Below are 19,181 nucleotides of genomic sequence, written 5' to 3' on the forward strand. Positions count from 1 at the left end.
TGAAAACAGATGTTTTTTTTTCCACCAAGAGGGCTATAAACCCATGGAACCGCCTACCCACTGAAGCCGTAAATGCCAAATTCCAGCTAAAAAATAACATTAATTCAATTGGCGGGCCCTTTAACAAGCCGCCGGCTTTCTGTCCTCTTCGAGGTCACTAGATAGTTAGTGGCCAGTGGGTAAATTCAGTAAATATATACAATAATTGTCAGCGCATCTTCCGAGCAACAAGGACAGCTACACAGTATCTCTTAGAATTACGTAGGTAAACAACAAATGTAACATATTTGTTTACTACAATGTCGGTGCTGGCTGTAGAAGTTGAAAAAACATTGTTTTACTTCGAAATATACTAATTTTATAAGAAAATTCGACGTAAATAGGAGGCAGTAGAGCTCCTATAAGCCAGCGCTAAATCTTCAATATGAAGAATGTTGGTGCTCTCTGATTGGCCAAACGAAACACAGTAGTGACCTCTATCGGCACGCAGGTGAACCAACAATTTTCTTCCTAAGTATACCTTATTGAATCGCACCTAAGCATCTTCTTAGGGCGCACTTAGGAACCTTCGTAGCAAACCCACTTACGAAGAAATACACAGAGCTTCCTTAATCTAGGTCCAGCTCCTTTAGCCTTTCCTCGTAGCTCAATCCTCTCAGTTCCGGGACGAGCCTGGTGGCATACCGCTGAATCTTCTCTAACTTTGTCTTGTGTTTAACTAGGTATGGACTCCAGGCTGGAGCTGCATACTCCAGGATTGGTCTTACATAAGTGGTATACAGGGTTCTGAAAGATTCCTTACACAAGTTTCTGAAGGCAGTTCTTATGTTGGCCAATCTAGCATATGCCGCTGATGATATTCTTTTGATGTGGGCCTCTGGGGACAGGTTCGGTGTGATATCAACCCCCAGATCCTTCTCTCTATTTGACTCTTGCAGGATTTCCCCTCCCAGATGATACCTTGTGTTCAGCCTCCTGCTCCCTTCGCCTAATTTCATCACCTTACACTTTCCCGAGTTGAACTTTAGCAGCCATTTTCTTGACCATTACTCCAGTTTATCCAGGTCATCCTGTAGTCTCTGTCTATCTTCATCCGTCTTGATTCTTCTCATAATTTTTGCATCATCAGCAAACATCGAGAGGAATGAATCTATACCCTCTGGAAGATCGTTCACATATATTAGAAACAGGATGGGTCCAAGTACTGAGCCCTGTGGGACTCCGCTGGTGACATCTCGCCACTCTGATGTCTCCCCCCTCACCGTTACTCGTTGTTTCCTGTTGCTTAAGTACTCCCTTATCCACTGGAGCACCTTCCCTTTTACTCCTGCCTATTGCTCCAACTTTTTTAACAGCCTTTTATGGGGTACTGTGTCAAAGGCTTTTTGGCAATCCAGGAAAATGCAGTCGGCCCACCCTTCTCTTTCCTGCCTAATTTTCGTTGCCTGGTCATAAAATTCTATTAAACCTGTGAGGCACGATTTACCATCTCTGAACCCATGTTGGTGGTGCGTTACAAAGTTATTTCCCTCCAGATGCTCTACGAGCCTTTTCCTCACAATCTTCTCCATCACCTTGCATGGTATATAAGTTAAGGAAACTGGCCTGTAATTCAGTGCCTCTTGCCTGTCACCCTTTTTGTATATTGGGACCACGTTAGCTGTCTTCCAACTTTCTGGTAAGTCTCCTGTTTCCAGTGACCTGTTATACACCATAGAGAGTGGCACACTTAGTGCTTCTGCACCTTCCTTTAGTATCCATGGTGAGATACTATCAGGCCCAACAGCCTTTGTCACATCCAGCTCCAGCAGACACCTTTTGACCTCATCACTGGTGAGGTCAAATTCCTCCAAGGTTGCTTGGTTTGCCGCCTCCTCAATTAGTGCAGGGGCTTCTTGTTCTATTGTGAAGACCTCCTGGAATATCTTGTTAAGTTCTTCACACACCTCCTTGTCATTCTCTGTGTATCTGTTCTCCCCTTTCCGCAGCTTCATCACTTGTTCCTTCACTGCTGTTTTCCTCCTGATGTGGCTGTGGAGCAGCTTTGGTTGGGTCTTGGCTTTACTCGCAATGTCATTTTCAAACTGTCTCTCTGCTTCCCTCCTCACTCTGATGTACTTATTTCTGGCCCTCTGGTATCTCTCCCTGCTCTCTGGTGTTCTGTTATTTCTGTAGTTTCTCCATGTTCTTTTACTCAGTTGTTTCGCTACCTTACATTCCTGGTTGAACCATGGGTTTTTCTGTTTTTTTCGTTTTTCTCCTTTTGGACGGGGATAAACCTGTCTGCAGCTTCCTGGCACTTCTGGGTGACAAAATCCATCATGACCTGCACATTCTTGTCTCTAAGTTCTGTTTCCCATGGTATTCCCCTGAGGAAGTTCCTCATCTCGTCATATTTTCCTCTTCGGTAATTCAGTCTTTTCCCCTCCACTCCCATCCTTGGATAGGTTATCTCTACCTCCACCAAGTACTCAAAGGTCAGTACACTGTGGTCACTCATTCCTATGGGGGCTTCAACTTTGACTTCCCTTATTTCTGACTCATTCAGGGTGAATATTAAGTCGAGTCTAGCTGGTTCATCATTGCCTCTCACTCTTGTGGGTTCCTTGACATGCTGGCTCAGAAAGTTCCTTGTTGCCACTTCCAAGAGTTTAGCTCGCCACGTATCTGCACCACCAGGGAGCCGGTCGGCCGAGCGGACAGCACGCTGGACTTGTGATCCTGTGGTCCTGAGTTCGATCCCAGGCGCCGGCGAGAAACAATGGGCAGAGTTTCTTTCACCCTATGCCCCCGTTACCTAGTAGTAAAATAGGTACCTGGGTGTTAGTCAGCTGTCACGGGCTGCTTCCTGGGGGTGGAGGCCTGGTCGAGGACCGGGCCGCGGGGACACTAAAATGCCCCGAAATCATCTCAAGATAACCTCAAGATAACCATGTGGGTCCCCATTCTCCCAGTCTATCTTTCCATGGTAAAAATCACCCATGATTAAGAGTCTTGAGCCATTCCTGCAGGCAACTGAAGCTGCTCTCTCTATTATATTAATGGTTGCCATGTTGTTCCTATCAAACTCCTGTCTAGGTCTTCTGTCATTTAGGGGAGGGTTGTAAATGACTGCCACTATTATCTTAGGTCCACCCATTGTTATAGTTCCTGTTATGTAATCTCTGAATCCGTCACAGCCCGGAATTTCCATCTCATCAAAACTCCAGTCCTTCCTTATCAGCAGGGCCACTCCTCCACCTCCTCTCCCTTCCCTCTCTTTCCTTACTATATAGTAGTCCTTTGGAAACACAGCATCTGTTATGACTCCTGACAATTTTGTTTCCATTAGTCCTATTACATCAGGATGTAATTACTATTACATCATCTTACCTAGCCCTTGTGTACATGTGTTGCTCCTACTCACAGCAGCACAGCAGTTGGCACAGCAGTTGGTACAGCAGTCAGTTCAGCGTGAAGAATTTTGTAGCACGAAGCGTCGCTTCGTAACCAAAACATCAGATTTTGTACACATCAAAGCGTCGTTTCGTACACGGCGTCGGCAGATTCCTTAGAACACAGCTTCTTCAGTCAGCACATAGCTTGGGGTAGCACATAGCATTGGTTAGCACATAGCATTGGTTAGCACATAGCATCGTTTAGCACAAAGCATTGGTTAGCACACAGCATTGGGTATGGTGCTCACAGCACGACTTCTCCTTCCTCCTCTGGGCGAGACAGCATGCTCCTTCCTTGTTTGAAGTTGAACAAAATACCTGCGCTCCCAGTTCATCCTCGTCGTCAATGTGGTGTTTGTGTGTTACTGAGGAAATCTTGATTGTAAGGTTGATGTAAAGTCATTGCTTAGTTACTGACTTTAATACGTATATAAACAATTACATGACTAGTAGCTACCAAGCTGGGCGGGCGCCCTGTACGCTCTTGTTTACCTTCTCTCTGGCGTCTGCTCCGCCGCACATAGAAAACGGATGGTACCATTTTCTGTGAACATGACAGTATCATATCCATGAAAAATTCATTTGGGTTATCAATCTTTAGTGCGTTTAATGGCTCACTGAAAACAGAGTCGTACTGCTTCCTCAGTAGCTCGCTCATTTCTTTGTTGTCATCGGTGAAAGTTCCATCTCCCTTTTGCAGGGGCCCGATACTAGATGTGGTTTTTCATCTTGATTTTGCATAGGAGAAAAAATATTTCGGATTTCTCTCTATTTCACTGATGGCCTTTTGCTCTCTTTGCCTCTCCTGGGTTTTGTATGATTCTTGTAGCTTGAGTTCAATTGTTTCTATTTCTCTACCTAACCTTCTTCGCCGTTCTTGAGATAAGGTGCGACTCTCAAGTTGTTCCGCAATTCGTTTTCTTCGCCTATATAGGGAACGACGTTCCCGTTCCAATCTGCATCTCTTTCTCTTTTTTCTTAGGGGTATGCGGTTTGAACATATTTCTAGTGCTACTGAGCTTATTTTTTCCAGGCACTGGTTCAGGTTTGCATTTTCTAGCTGTTCTTCCCAGTTTATTTCTGTGAAGTCCTGGTTTATTTGCTCCCAGTTTATCTGTTTATTATTGAAGTTGAATTTGCTGAAATCTCCTCCACCGGGAATCTGGACTGGTTTTGAAGATCTACTCCCCATGGTTGTCATAACTTCAATTAAGTTGTGATCTGAGTAACAGGTATTTGTAATCATTATGTTCCTGATCAATTCATCATTATTAGTGAAAATGAGGTCCAGCGTGTTCTCCTTCCTAGTTGGTTCTACTATTTGCTGGTTTAAGGCAAACCTGTCGCACATCCGTAGCAGGTCATTTGCATGTGCCTGTTCATTTAGGCTACTTCCTGGTATTCTTTCTGATATTACTGTATTAGCCAGGTGCTTCCATTTCAGGTGCTGTAGGTTAAAGTCCCCAAGCAGGATGATGTTCAGAGCTGGATTAGTGAGGTTTTCCAAGCAGTGTTTTATTTTCATTAGTTGGTCTTTAAACTGCTGAGGGTTTGCCTCCGGTGACTTATATACAAGGACAATAACTACATTTAGAATCTCAATTTTGATTATCAGCACTTCCACCATATCATTTGAGGTGTTTAGCAGCTCAGTACAGATGAGTGTGTCTTTGATGTAGAGGTTGACCCCACCCTGAAGCCGGTGTTTCCTATCACATCTGAAAAGATTGTACTCTGAGATCCATATTTCACCATCATGATAGTCCTTTGTGTGGGTTTCTGTTAGGGCTGCAAACACTGCATTTGCCTCATGAAGGAGACCATCAATAAAGTGAACTTTGTTGGATTTGCGTGTTTTTATACCCTGGATGTTGGCAAATATAAATGATGTTATCGTGTTAGCGGAAGTGCTGAATGCCTTACTTGGTGTTAATATCTGAGGCTCTGGTAAGGAGGCCACTGTGTTTGCATCCAGGGTGTGTTGTTTTGGAAGTGATTCGTCCAGTTTTGGAAGTAGGACGGGTGTTGTGTGGTGTAGCACCTGTGTGCTTGTTGATAGTTTGTATTCCAGTCTTGTGGGTATCTCCGTTCCCCTCTGTAATCCTGTAGTGGTTCCATCTGACTGTTCCTCTCTCTCTTATATTTACTACTCTGTTTCTGCCTTCCTCTAAAAAATTTCAAGTAGTGTCATATTGATCTTCCCGACTATAACACTGTGTACCTCTCACGTGGAATTCCGGACACTGAAGATTGTAGCATTTTTTGTTCCTAATTGAAAATTGACATAATTTAGGGTGGAAGTATCTACACCCTGTTCCAAAACGGCATGTACCCCTCTCCAACATGTTCCTGCATTTTCGAGGATGCAGAAAATGGCATTTTGCTCCTAATTTTCCATATTTGCATGTTCCTTTAGCGTAGAATTTGCAAATATGTTCCGGTTTTGCATTTTTCAAGGTATTTATATCTGTGTCTGTCTTGTCTACCTCTTTATTGGAACAATCTCCGTTTTTCGTCCCAATTCCTTCATTAATGCACTCTGTCTCACTGTTGCTCTCATCGTTTATATTACCTGGCTCTGCAATATTGCTGTTATTTTGTACCACAATACCCTCTCCCTCCACACTACTGCTGCGGTTCTCTAAACTATCTGTTCCTGAGTTTTGGTCGTTATCCAATGTTGTCTTTTCCCAGTCCGCATATATCAATGGTAGCTTTTCTGTGAATGATAATCTCTGTGACTCGGGAATGTTTTTCATCAGATTAGTTATGTTCTCTAACATTAATCTGTCATCTTTGCAAACCCATCACATCTTCCACAAACCCATTGCAAACCCATCACATCAAACCCAACACAAACATCTGAATATGTTAGATATTAAGTCACTGCACATTCTCTCATGTGTATTATACATATATAAAACGCTAAACTATAATGCCAATCCTGATCTTAAAAGCTTCATAGAAGGTTGTAACAGAACCCATGAGCACCACACCAGAAATAAATACAGTTTTGATATTCCTAGAGTACGACTTAATCAAACTAGAAATGCTCTGCAAATCAAGGGGCCCAGAATGTGGAATGTCCTTCCCAACCATGTTAAAGACTGTACCTCTCTCAACCAGTTTAAGATAAAAACTAAACACTACCTAATAAATTCCCTGTAACCTACCTCACTCCTCTATTGTCAACCCATGTCTTATTTTCTTTTTTTTTAATCAACACTGTTTGTCAACCTATTGTATTTGTGCTGCTTTTTCAGTCATGTTCCCCCTTTTTTTTTATCTTTATTTGTATTTGTTCTCAACACTTTTTATTCTTTATGCTCAATTAGTATTAAGTTCTAGATATTAATGTTTTTCTTGCCCGAAACGCATTGCGTAATAGTGGCTTTAGGCATTGTATGTACTAGCTCTATCTATATATCAATCCATTAATGTAACATCACTTGTATGTATATACCTTACCTGAATAAACATCTATCTATCTATCTATCTATCTATCTATCTATCTATCTATCTATCTACCCAGTAAATTCCTTGCCTTTCTGTGCATCCTGGAGATACTTCTGTACAGCCCAGGTGAAATCTTTTGTTACGGATGCAACACGTTACGCCTACGTTACGTTTTCCCAGTACTCCCGAACACTCGCCACACCTCTCCATTGTCTGATGTATTGTGTTGTATTTGTGGTTCACTGTATGGATCACTTGTTGATGTCAGTCCTTTTAACTCTTTATAAAATTATATGTATATATTTATATATTTAATATTTATAATATTATATGTATACCGTATATTTGTAATATTATGTATGTTATTTTGTTCAAACTTTATGGCAGGTACTTAGCGTAGGGTAGCGAAGCTGGTCCGCGGTCGGTACAGGTGACCTCTTGTTGTCCCAGGTTGATGTCACCAGTTTCCAGTTACTCGATTTATAACCACTGATGCCGTCTCTTGCCACTATTCTATATTTCTAGTATTCTATGCACGATTTTCCTACACTTCCAACTTATATGTTGTTGTGATACCCGTTCCACTTCACTGTTCCCCGAATCACTGTTCACTATTTTTTCCTCATACACGCATGTACACAAAGCCTCGTGCACTGGCTCACACGTACGTGGTCTCCCGTTTATTCTCTATTTAACACAAAGTTCTATTGCTAATGACTGTTTTCAATTTTCCAGCGGGTCACTATGCACTTTGTTATGTCTGTAATCAGTAATCCATGGCAGTAGTCCTACGAAATCCTGGTTAATGTCACGATTTTAACGGAGCGCGCACGATATGTCTTCCCCCTCCCTAGACTGAACTAAACCCCAAGCTCAGTCTTTAAATGCTCTGTGAGAAACAAGAATCGTCTTACGTCTGGCAGGGAAGATACAAACACATACACATCGTCATGCGTCCTACTATACTATAAGGAAGTTTAATTAGCTCAATTTTGACCTCTGGTTTCCACTGAGGAACCCAGGGTCGTAACACTCCTCCCCCCTTCAGAGAAAAAAAAATGTGACTACTAGGATAGTAGTCATATTTTTTTTTTGTAAGAGTATACAGAGAAAAAGGAAAATTTATGACATAAAAAAAGTCAATCAAAACAAAAATTTCTCTGCAAGAAAAGTACAAAGGAATTCTCTGAAAAAAAACATACACACAAAAAAATAAGGAAGTAAATAAATTGGACACAGAATATTTAATGTCACAGGAGAACCTAAAAAAAAAATAACTAAAGCATGACAATTGGTAAATGGTTTCCTGTGGCCCAGATGAATGTTATTCAGGCAACTGGGACAGAGCGTCGGCTATCACGTTGAGCTGGCCCGGTAGGTGGGTAATAGACAGATTGAAGTCCTGTAGGTACAATACCCATATGAGGATGCATTTATTCTTCCCCTTCATCTGAGTCAGGAAGACTAGTGGGTTATGGTCCGTGTACACTTCCACTATATTACCTGTGAGGTAAACTTCGAACTTTTTACATGTTAACACTAGCGCCAACGCCTCTTTTTCTATCACTGAATAATTGCGTTGCACCTTGTCAAATTTCACAGAGTAATAATATACTGGGTGTTCCACTTGATCATCCCCAATTTGCAACAACACTGCACTAGCACCCGAGTCAGACGCGTCAACATGAATTTTAAACGGTCAGTCGAACCTTGGACTAGCAAGCACTGGGGCGGAAGCTAAGATCAATTTCAAATTTTTAAATGCCTCTGCACAGTCTGATGACCACTTAAATTTAACTGGAAAAGTTCTGACAAAAGCATCGATAGTACGCACACATACCGATAAATCGTTGAATGTCCTTTTTAGACTGAAGCACGGGACACTCCAGAATGGCACTGATTTTATCTTGCCGAGGTAACACTTTTCCTTGGCCCACTTCAAAACCGAGGTACGTCACTGTGCCTTGGCCAAAATGACACTTTTTTGCATTTAAGGTAAGATTTGCCTTTTTCAAAATTGCGAACAACTGGCGTAACCTAGCTATGTGGTCAGCTCAATTACTGTCAAAGAGCACGATATCATCTAAATACGCCCGACAATTTGGCACATTAGCGAGCAAAGAGTTCATGAGTCTCTGGAACGTGGCAGGGGCATTACGCAAGCCGAACGGTAACACTTGATACTCAAAAACACCCTCGGTTGTCACGAACGCAGTTAGTTGTTTAGCACGTTCAGTGAGTGGGATTTGATAGTACCCCCTTGAGAGATCGAATTTCGAGACATACATGGCGTTCCCGATTTCGTCGATGCAGTCCTCGAGACGGGGCAACAGATAGGCATCCACAATGGTCACCTTGTTGAGCTGCCGGTAGTCGGTGCATAATCGCCAGGAGCCGTCTGGTTTGGGGACCAAAAGGCAGGGCGAGCACCAAGCGCCCTGGCTCGGCCGGTTGAGGCCGTGCTGGAGCAAGAAGTCGACCTCCTTCCGTACGATGGCTTTCTTTTCTGAACTCATCCGATAGGGTTGAAGGCGAATGGGGGGTGTAGTCCGTCAACTTGACATCATGGCAAATGGCATCAGTCTGGGTCGGGACCTCCCCGAACAGACTGGAGAATTCATCAACCAACGACTGCACCTCTTCACGTTGGGCCATCTGCAAATGGGACAGTCCCTCCTGCACAGTATTCACAGAACTAGAATGATTGAGAATGAGATTAGTTGGGTCCCCAGAACAATCATCCCCTCCCTCACTGGAAATGGAAACATTGGTTAGTTCAATGGGCCTGGGGCCCTGGAACTTTTTCAGCCAATTTACGTGTACGAGCATTACCTGGTTACGCTTGTCAGAGTGCCTCACTTTGTACGAGAGGTCTCCAGTCTTTTCTGTTACAATGTAGGGGCCTTCGTACTTGTGGGACATAGTGTTCCCTAGTCCAGGCTTTAATACCAGGACAGGGTCGCCAGGCTGAAATACCCGCCACTTAGCCGTAGCATCGTTTCGTTCTTTCATCTTTTCTTGGGCCTTCCCAAAATACTTTCGTGCCGCCGCCTTGCAGTCCTTGAGTCTCTGGTGGTGTTGCGCAAAGAAAGCTGAACCTTCGGTTAACGTTACGTTCCCTAACAGATTCTCCTGTAACATTTGCAAGGGTCCACGAACTTTATGGCCAAAGACTAACTCAAAAGGAGAACAACCCAGTGAACTTTGTAATCCCTCTCTAGCCGCAAACAAAACATATGGTAAATTCTCATCCCAGAAGGTGTGGGAACTCTCGCATGATGTCTTCAACATCTGCTTCAGAGTTAGATGGAAACGTTCAATTACCCCCGGACTCTGTGGATGGTATGGGCTGGAAACCTTATGAGTTATTCCATGGTCCTTACAAAATTGTTCAAAAATATCAGACTTAAAGTTAGTACCATTGTCAGTTTGCATGACCCGAGGCAGTCCAAAAGTGGAAAAAAATTGCAACATATGAGCAACAACAGTCTTTGCTCGGATGTTCCTTACAGCAAAAGCCTCTGGGCAATGGGTCGTGATACACATCATCATGATTAGGTAAATATTACCAGACTTAGTTTTGGGTAATGGACCAACACAGTCCATTACCACATGAGAAAATGGTTCCTCCGGCATGACAATAGGCCTTAGAGGAGCTTTAGGTGGAGTCTGGTTTGGTTTCCCAACAAGTTGGCACACAATACATGCATTACAAAATTTTGCCACATCGCTTTTCAGCTTGGGCCAGAAAAAATACTTTAAGATTTTGTGATACATAATATTAATACCTTGATGTCCCCCCATAGGATCATCATGAGCAGCGGCCAAAACTCTTTCTCTATAGCAGGTTGGCAACATAACCTGGTGGACTACCTGCCACTCATTTGACAAGGGAGCACTCTGTGGTCTCCATTTTCTCATCAAAATCAGATCATTGTAGTAGTACCCAGTTGCTGCGTCTACAATTTCCTCCATAGAGACGGTTGCCTCATGACAATCTGCAAGACTGGGGTCAGCTTTCTGTAACTCACTCAAGGAGGCGTCCAGACCTTGGTCAGATGCTATTGGCCGAGGCTCAACAGTGTTCTCCTCCACCTCCCCACTACTCTCGGTAGGTGGCGGTGGCAGGCTCTCCACAATGTCCTCAGCCACGTCATCGAGTCGGGCTATAAATGTGTCCGCAAGGTCCACTTGGCTTTCACCACTCGGAAAGTTCCTTGTGTCCTCGGGATTTACCGCCTTGACAAGCACAAGGCTGCCCTTACGTTAAAGTCCCATAGGCCTGGTCACCACGCACGCAGGGTACACAACATTATCCTCTGCGGCTGGTGGATCCAGGCAAACCTTAGGGGTAGGCAACATAATAGGCAGTCTGGAGTCCCCTACCTTATCCCCTGCTAAATCATTACCAACTATTACATCAACATTAGGGAAAGGTAGGTACGAAGTGACTCCGACTGTACAAACACCCTTGTGGAAATCAGATTCCAGGGTAACCTTATGGAGGGGTACTGCTCGAGTGTCACTAGTGACACCCTCGACCAGTACCACCTCTCCAGTGTCGAGAGTGTTGGCACCTTGCAAAGCACTCTCTAAAATTAAAGTCTGGATGGCACCGGTGTCTCGGAAGATCACCACGGCCTTCCAGGAAGAACCCTCAGACAAAAGTAGTCTCCCTTTCGATAAGAATGGGGTAAAATCTTGAGTTGATTTCGGGGCTTTAGTGTCCCCGCGGCCCGGTCCTTGACCAGGCCTCCACCCTCAGGAAGTAGCCCGTGACAGCTGACTAAGACTGAGACCTGAGGGTACCTGAGATTTACTGCTAGGTAACAGGGGCATTCAGGGTGAAAGAAACTTTGCCCATTTGTTTCTGCCTCGTGCGGGAATCGAACCCGCGTCACAGAATTACGAGTCCTGCGCGCTATCCACCAGGCTACAAGGCCCCTCATAGGTAAGCAAGTAAAGGGGTAAGCAAGTCCAACTATGTGGGTTGGAGGTCTTACTCCCTAACCCTTCCGAAGGCCTCAAGCCCTGTGTCACAACTAGAGCATTGGGTCTTTTTTCCGGGTAAAGTTGCCAACAACGGCTAATAACGTGGTTTGGACGTTTACAGTGACCACAGATACGTCGGGGAGAAGAGACATTACTAACAGAATTACCCTTCGGTTCACTCTTAGGTGTCGTGGGGTTAGACAATTTAACAAGGTTACTTATGTCTGAAACAGAAGGTGCAGTAGTTAAAGGGTTAGAATGAGCTGGTCTGGACTGGCTGTGGGTATAAGTTTTGCTACTCTGTGGGGCATAATTATTTTTATTGGGCCTTTTGCCCGCCAACTGGTAGTTTTCTGCCATCTTGGCCAAATCCCCTATTTTAGAATCTACCTCTGTCCTACTTCTAATGTAATGTGCTACATTGTCTGGCATATTATCTATAAATTGTTCTACTAAGACTAAATTCCTGAGTGCCTCGTATGTTTCGGCTTTAGCCGAGCGAATCCATTTTTTAAACAATCTAATTTGATCATTAGCAAATTCAGTAAGCGGGTGGTTGTGAGTAGGCCTAAGGTTGCGATAAGCTTGGCGGTCTGCTTCCGGAGTAATTTCATATGCCCTTAAAATTCGCTCCCTGACTTTATCATATTCAAAACACTCGTCGTCAGGCATGTTTATAAAAATATCTTGTGCTTTACCCCTAAGCCGCCCCTGCAAGATAGAGTACGACTTAATCAAACTAGAAATGCTCTACAAATCAAGGGACCCAGATTGTGGCATGACCTTCCCAACCATGTTAAAGACTGTACTTCTCTCAACCAGTTTAAGATAAAAACGAAGCTACAGTATTCCTAATAAATTCCCTGTAACCTACCTTACCCCTCTAATGTCATCCAATGTCTGTTTTTTTTAAAGAGCGCTGTTTGTCGACAGAATTGTATTTGTGCTGCTTTTTCAGCTATGTTTTCATTTTACTCTTTATGCTCAATTAGTATTAAGCTTTAGTCATTCAAGTTTTTTATGCCCGAAACGCTTTGCGTAATAGTGGCTTTAGGCATTGTATGTACTAGCCCTAACTATAAATCCATCACTCTTTGTAAAATCTCTTTTATGTATGTACCTTACCTAAATAAACATTTTTATTTTTTATTTTTTTGATTTTTTATTCACCGCTGCCCACTGGATGGGGGGTGGTGTGCAGGACGAACATATCAATTGTGACACAAGCTCTCCACACGTCAGTTGCTTAATTTAGAAACTGTACTTGTGGTCGATCTCGAACCCATTGTTGATGTGACGACTTATACTGAATTTTGTAACTAGCTCATCAAGATTATAACTTGCTTATTTTATTTTATTTTTATTTTATTTTATTTATATATATACAAGAAGGTACATTGGGTATGTGAGAATACATTGGATAGTACAGTATTTACATTCTTGTAAAGCCACTAGTACGCACAGCGTTTCGGGCAGGTCCTTAATCTAGCAGATAATTTTAAGTAGGTAATTTCAATCAGAATTGATAAATGGTAAAGATACATTACAAGAGAAAAATTAGATGAGAGAGATAAGTAGGTATATTAAAGCATATTGTTATATTAAAGCTCTGATTGATTACATTGACAGCTTGATTAGTAATTTAAACAAGGGTTAATAGACACCATACAGCAGATTGACAGCACATATAATAATAATAATAATAATAATAATAATTTTTATTTAGGCAAAGGTACATACATAAAGAGATTTTACAAAGTTTGTTGGCTTTATAGATAGAGCTAGTACATACAATGCCTAAAGCCACTATTACGCAAAGCGTTTCGGGCAGGAAAAAACACTACTGACTAAAGCTTAAAACTAATGGGTAAAAAGAAAAAAATGCGTTGAGTACAAATAAAAATAGAGGTAAAAGAGGGGGGGAACATTGTTGAAAAAACAGCACAAATACAATTATAAATTATTACAGAAAATTACATTAAAACAGCGTTGATTTGTAAAACAAAAAAAAAACAAAAAACATACATGGGTTGACAATAGAAGGGTAAGGTAGGTTACATGGAATTTATTATTTATAGCTTCGTTTTTAACTTAAACTGGTTGAGAGAGGTACTGTCTTTAACATGGTTGGGAAGGTCATTCCACATCCTGGGCCCCTTGATTTGTAGAGCATTTCTGGTTTGATTAAGTCGTACTCTAGGAATATCAAAACTGTATTTATTTCTGGTGTGGTGCTCATGGGTTCTGTTACAACCTTCTATGAAGCTTTTGAGATCAGGATTGGCATTACAATTTAGCGTTTTGTATATGTATAATACACATGAGTGAATGTGCAGTGACTTAATGTCTAACATATTCAGAGATTTGAGTAGGGGTACCGAGTGATGTCTGGGGCCAGAGTTGGATATTGTCCTAATAGCAGCTTTGTGTTGAGTAATTAGAGGACGTAAGTGATTTTGGGTAGTAGAGCCCCAAGCACAAATACCATAGTTGAGATATGGATAGATAAGGGAGTAATAGAGAGTCACCAGGGCAGGGCGTGGTACATAATATCTGATCTTAGAAAGAATGCCCACAGTTTTTGAAACTTTTTTTGATATGTTTAGAATGTGTCCCTGGAAATTCAGCTTGTGGTCAATGAGAATGCCAAGGAATTTGCCATCTAATTTGTTACAAATTTGGGTATTGTTTATTTTGAGATTTATTTGATTAGAGGATTTATTGCCAAACAGAATATAGAAAGTTTTGTCAATGTTAAGGGTGAGTTTGTTGGCAGTTAGCCACAGATGGACTTTATTTAGCTCAGTATTTACTGTGGCATTTAGAGCAAGGGGATCAGGACTGGAGTAAATGAAGGTTGTGTCGTCAGCAAATAGGATTGGTTTGAGGTGTTGGGAGGCATTTGGAAGGTCATTAATGTAGATGAGAAAGAGGAGAGGGCCAAGTATGCTGCCCTGGGGAACACCAATGTTGATGGGTAGGGTGGGCGAAATTGTATTATTCACAGAAACACATTGGAGTATCGAAAGCTTTACGCAGGTCCACAAATAACCCAACAGGGAACTCATTTTTATCAAGAGCTGTATGAATCGAGTTAAGCATACTAATAAGTGCATCGTTAGTGCTTTTTTTGGGCCTGAAGCCATATTGGCAAGGGCTAAGTATATTGAGTTTGGCTAGATATGAGTAAAGCTGCTTATAGATTAGTTTTTCAAAAATTTTTGACAAGTTTGGCAGGATTGATATAGGTCTGTAGTTGTTAACATCTGTGAGATCACTACATTTGTGGACAGGCGTTACTCTCGCTTTTTTTTAGAATATCTGGAAAGGTTTGGAGTTCAAGTGACTTGTTGAAGAGCAAAGCAATAGCAGGGGCTAAAGATCTGGAGGCTTTTTTGTAGATTAAAGTTGGTATCTCCTCAAGGGCACCAGACTTGGTTTTAAGGGAAAGGATTATCTCATTGACGTCAATGGAATTAATAGGCTTTAGGTACAGAGACTGGGGATAGTTCCCTGTAAGATAGTCCTTAATGTCAGTACTGGAAGATGGAATATCATTAGCAAGGGATGAACCAATGGAAGAGAAGAACCTATTGAACTCAATAGCAGAATCAGAGGCTGAAAGCTGACCATCGTTATTAGACAGGAGAGTCGGTTTGCTATTTAAAGACTTTTTTGATCCCAATATTTGTGAAATTGTTCTCCATGTTTGTTTAATGTTGCTCTTTATTTGGGTAAATTTATCTTCGTAGTATTTAGTTTTGGCTCGTCTAATTATCTTAGATAGCAATAATGAGTAATTCTTTGAGAATTCTTTGGAGACAATCCCTAACCTATACTTTTTCTCAAGGTCATGTTTTTTATTAATAGATTTAAGTATTCCCTTTGTAAGCCAAGGATTGTTAAGCCTTTTGGTTGTGACTTGTTTTGTAAGCATAGGACAGTGGGTATTATAAAGGCTAAGAGTTATTTGAAGAAAAGATTGAACTGCTAGGTTGATGTCCTCTATGTTACCTAACTCGGACTCCCAGTTGACATTATCAGTAGCAGTTATAAAATTGTCTATAGCAGTTTCATTGTGTAGTCTAAAACGTATCTCTCTTGACTCAAGAGGTGGTTTGCTAATGTTAGTTAAGAGAAATGTGGGGTAATGGTCTGTAGTGCTATCGGTGATTATACCTGAAGTAAGCGGAGAGGTTATATTTGTCCAGATGTGATCAAGAGTCGTGGCAGTGCTATCAGTGATTCTAGTAGGTCTAGTGATTAAGGGTATGAGGAAGCAGGAATTCATACAGTTGAGGAAGCTAACAGCAGTAGGGTGTTCTGGCTCGCAGAGGTCAATATTAAAGTCCCCTGCAATAATTAGGTGGTTTTTGTTCAGTCTGTTATCAAGTATTAGATTTCTAAGGTTTGAGTTGAATTCGGACACATCAGTGTTAGGAATTCTATAAACTGCACCCACAGACAGGATAGACTCGGCACCCTTGACTCTGAAGCTGGCGAAGATATACTCCCCATAGCAGTCTCTAGTTCTAATTTCTTTTAAGCATGTTAGTTCTTGGTGGTAGTAAAGAGCAGTGCCACCACCTCTCTGAAGTTGACGACAGTTGTGGATTGCTGAGTAGTTAGGCATGTTAAAGAGTTGAGTAGTATCATCTTTCAACCATGTTTCAGTAAGTATAATAAAAGAGAAATTGTTGTCAATAGCTTCAATCAAGGCACTAACATCATCGAAGTGTTTGCCTAGGGATCTAACGTTCAAATTGATTACAGAGATATTGTGACTATGAGTTAATACATTGTTTACATCATGTGCTGCAAAATATCTGCAATTTAGATCATTAAAGTGATTATTGTCATAGATAGTGGATAAGAGGTTAAGTTCTGGGTCTATACTTGACTGCATAAAAAAAAGCTGATTGCCGGAAAAACAAGAGAAACAAAAAGAAATAAATGTACACAATACTGTACCAAACAAACACAAAAGGGGCTTACAGGGGTACAATGGAGTATGGCTAGGCTAGGAAACCTAGGTAATGAATGAGATTAAAGAAAAAAACATATAAACATGGACTATACAAAACACAAGATATAGATATACAAAACAAAAATATAAACAAGACTAAGCAATACCAAAAAAATTGAGCAAAAATGAAAAATGAGGTAGATTGCTTACAGGTACTCTCAGGTACAATGTAAGTAACAATAGACAGAAAATATATATCAATATAGAAAAGAATGTCACAATACAATAAGATAACAATTACATGAACAGATGAAAAACAAATCTGCTGTAAAATAGGAAGTAATTATAGCAAAACACAATATACAAGTTTGGCGGAGAGAACAAAAAATCAGTAGAGACTGTCAAGATGAATATATAAAAAAATTTGACAAATGATAATTGTAAAGTAAAATAATCTTAAAGATAATAAATTTTATTAAGCTTAGTTTTAACTTATAATTAGTATGAACTTAATTAAAAGAACAAAAATGAGATCAATAATTGATTTAAAAAAAATGACATAGATCAATACAAATAAATTTAAAATATAAATGGAATAGGGTAAGATTAGATTTAAGAGTAAAATTTTACAATGAAACTGAGGTAGATGCTTGCATAAGTGCATGGAGACTTGATGGATTATTTAGGAAATTATAGGAATGAGAGAACATCAGGTAAATGGTAAGGCAGAGACAGCACCTTAGACAAAGTTAGATTAAGTTAGGTTAGGCTCAGGCACTGAAAGAGTTAATTTAAGTACTGGCATTGGTCGGGTTCAGGTTTTCAGATATACCACAATCACTTAGGAAGGCCAGGAGTTGTTGGTCACATTTTATTTCATACCTTTTTCCTGTAGCTTCTTTCTTCGCAAAAATCGTACCATTCCTAGTGTAGCACTGCTTGATAAGACCAGGGTTTTGTTTGCGAACTTGGCGCAGCCTGTAGAGGAGGGATCCACGCTGCTTAGTAAGACACTCATTTATATAGAGGTTGGTTTTTTGCTTAGCAGCTGTTTGCATGAGGTCAAACTTCGCAGAGGGATTTGCAAGTTTGATGAGCATTCTTCTACAGTTACGGGGATTGTTTTTATCTATCCTAATAGCCGATTTGATTTGAACATTGAGACTGATCTTTGAATTAATTAGGGTGTTGGCTATGTTACAGCAATCCTCACCTTGTTGTTCAACAGGTAGATCAGTAGAGCTAATTATCAGGGAGTCATGAAGTTGTTGTTGCTCTTGGTCATCTTCGGAAGCCGCCTGGTGAGCCTGAAGGAGATTGATCTGTTTTTCCAGCTTTTTAAGGAGGTCACTTTGAGCTGAGAGGGTTTCTTCGGCCTGAATCTTACGTATTTGATCCATTGCACCATTTGCAACAGTTTGTATGTTGAGAATTTCTTGGTTGTTGTTCGTCGACGATTCAAGGAGGCGGTCTATGGTATGTTGTTGTCGGGTGACTGTGTCTTGGAGGGCCAAAATAGCTTCTGATTGCATTTTCACAAGGTTGTGCAGTTTCTGGAGCCATGGATTACTTCGGAGAGGTTTGAAGTTTAGACAGGGAGCCATAGATTGAGTGAATTCTAAAGCTAGAGATCCGAGGTGAGTTGAAGGGGGGGAGTGAGGAGGGGGAGCAGATGCTGTGTTTACAAACATCGGCGAGGGTTGCGGCGTTGCCAGTGTTTCATTCAGAGCTCTAGGAGTAATGGAACCAGTGCGGGAGGCACCCCTACCTTGCTTGTTGTTATGTTTGGGCATGTTTTCGACGAATAGATTCTTGGTAGCGTTTCTAATGGTAGATACTTGGTGAATTATAGTAGGGATGACTAGCGTATTGGGAACACTTGGCAGAAGGGTCGTAGAAAGGCAGGCGAAAATTGGTTAATTTTGGTTGATTTCTGTTGAGGTTCACTGTGAGTTATGTCATATTAAGTCTCCATGCACTTAACTCGTGCTAGGCAGCAGTTAGGCCATGCAACGTTGAGTGGAGACGAAATTAAACACGAAATTTCAGCAGCTGTGACGGAGCCGGTACCACCGCCAGCGTTTCCCGCCAATGTCTCATATAATATAAGACAGCAATGATCACAATGGTAAAGATGTTCAGATTGGGTACATAAAGATTGGGAGACTGGGTAGCAAAAGATACAGATAAACAAGATTTATAAACACCATACAACAGATTGGCAGCACATATAAGAAAACAGCAATGATCACAATGGTAAAGATGTTCAAATTGGGAACAAAAAGGTTGGGAGATTGGGTAGCAATTGATACAGTGCAATTTTAAGGCAA

At 41.4% G+C, this 19,181-nt stretch overlaps 1 protein-coding gene across 2 annotated transcripts in view; it reads right to left on the reverse strand.

The window, feature by feature from the left end:
- LOC138372002 (uncharacterized) overlaps positions 1-18,933 on the reverse strand; it is a 125,192-nt gene extending 106,259 nt beyond the window's left edge. For both annotated transcript variants that reach the window (XR_011230612.1, XM_069337050.1), the window contains exons 1-2: positions 18,065-18,933; positions 17,734-17,829 (exon numbers count right to left, since the gene is read on the reverse strand). Coding sequence is in view for 1 of the 2 variants with exons in the window: in XM_069337050.1 (XP_069193151.1) it covers positions 17,734-17,829; positions 18,065-18,644 (676 nt within the window). In the remaining variant the exon portion in view is untranslated. The remainder of the gene's footprint in view (positions 1-17,733; positions 17,830-18,064) is intronic.
- Between the last annotated feature and the right edge of the window lie 248 nt (positions 18,934-19,181).

This window comes from Procambarus clarkii, chromosome 37 (genome assembly GCF_040958095.1).
Source record: "Procambarus clarkii isolate CNS0578487 chromosome 37, FALCON_Pclarkii_2.0, whole genome shotgun sequence".
Taxonomy (NCBI): Eukaryota; Metazoa; Arthropoda; class Malacostraca; order Decapoda; family Cambaridae; genus Procambarus; species Procambarus clarkii.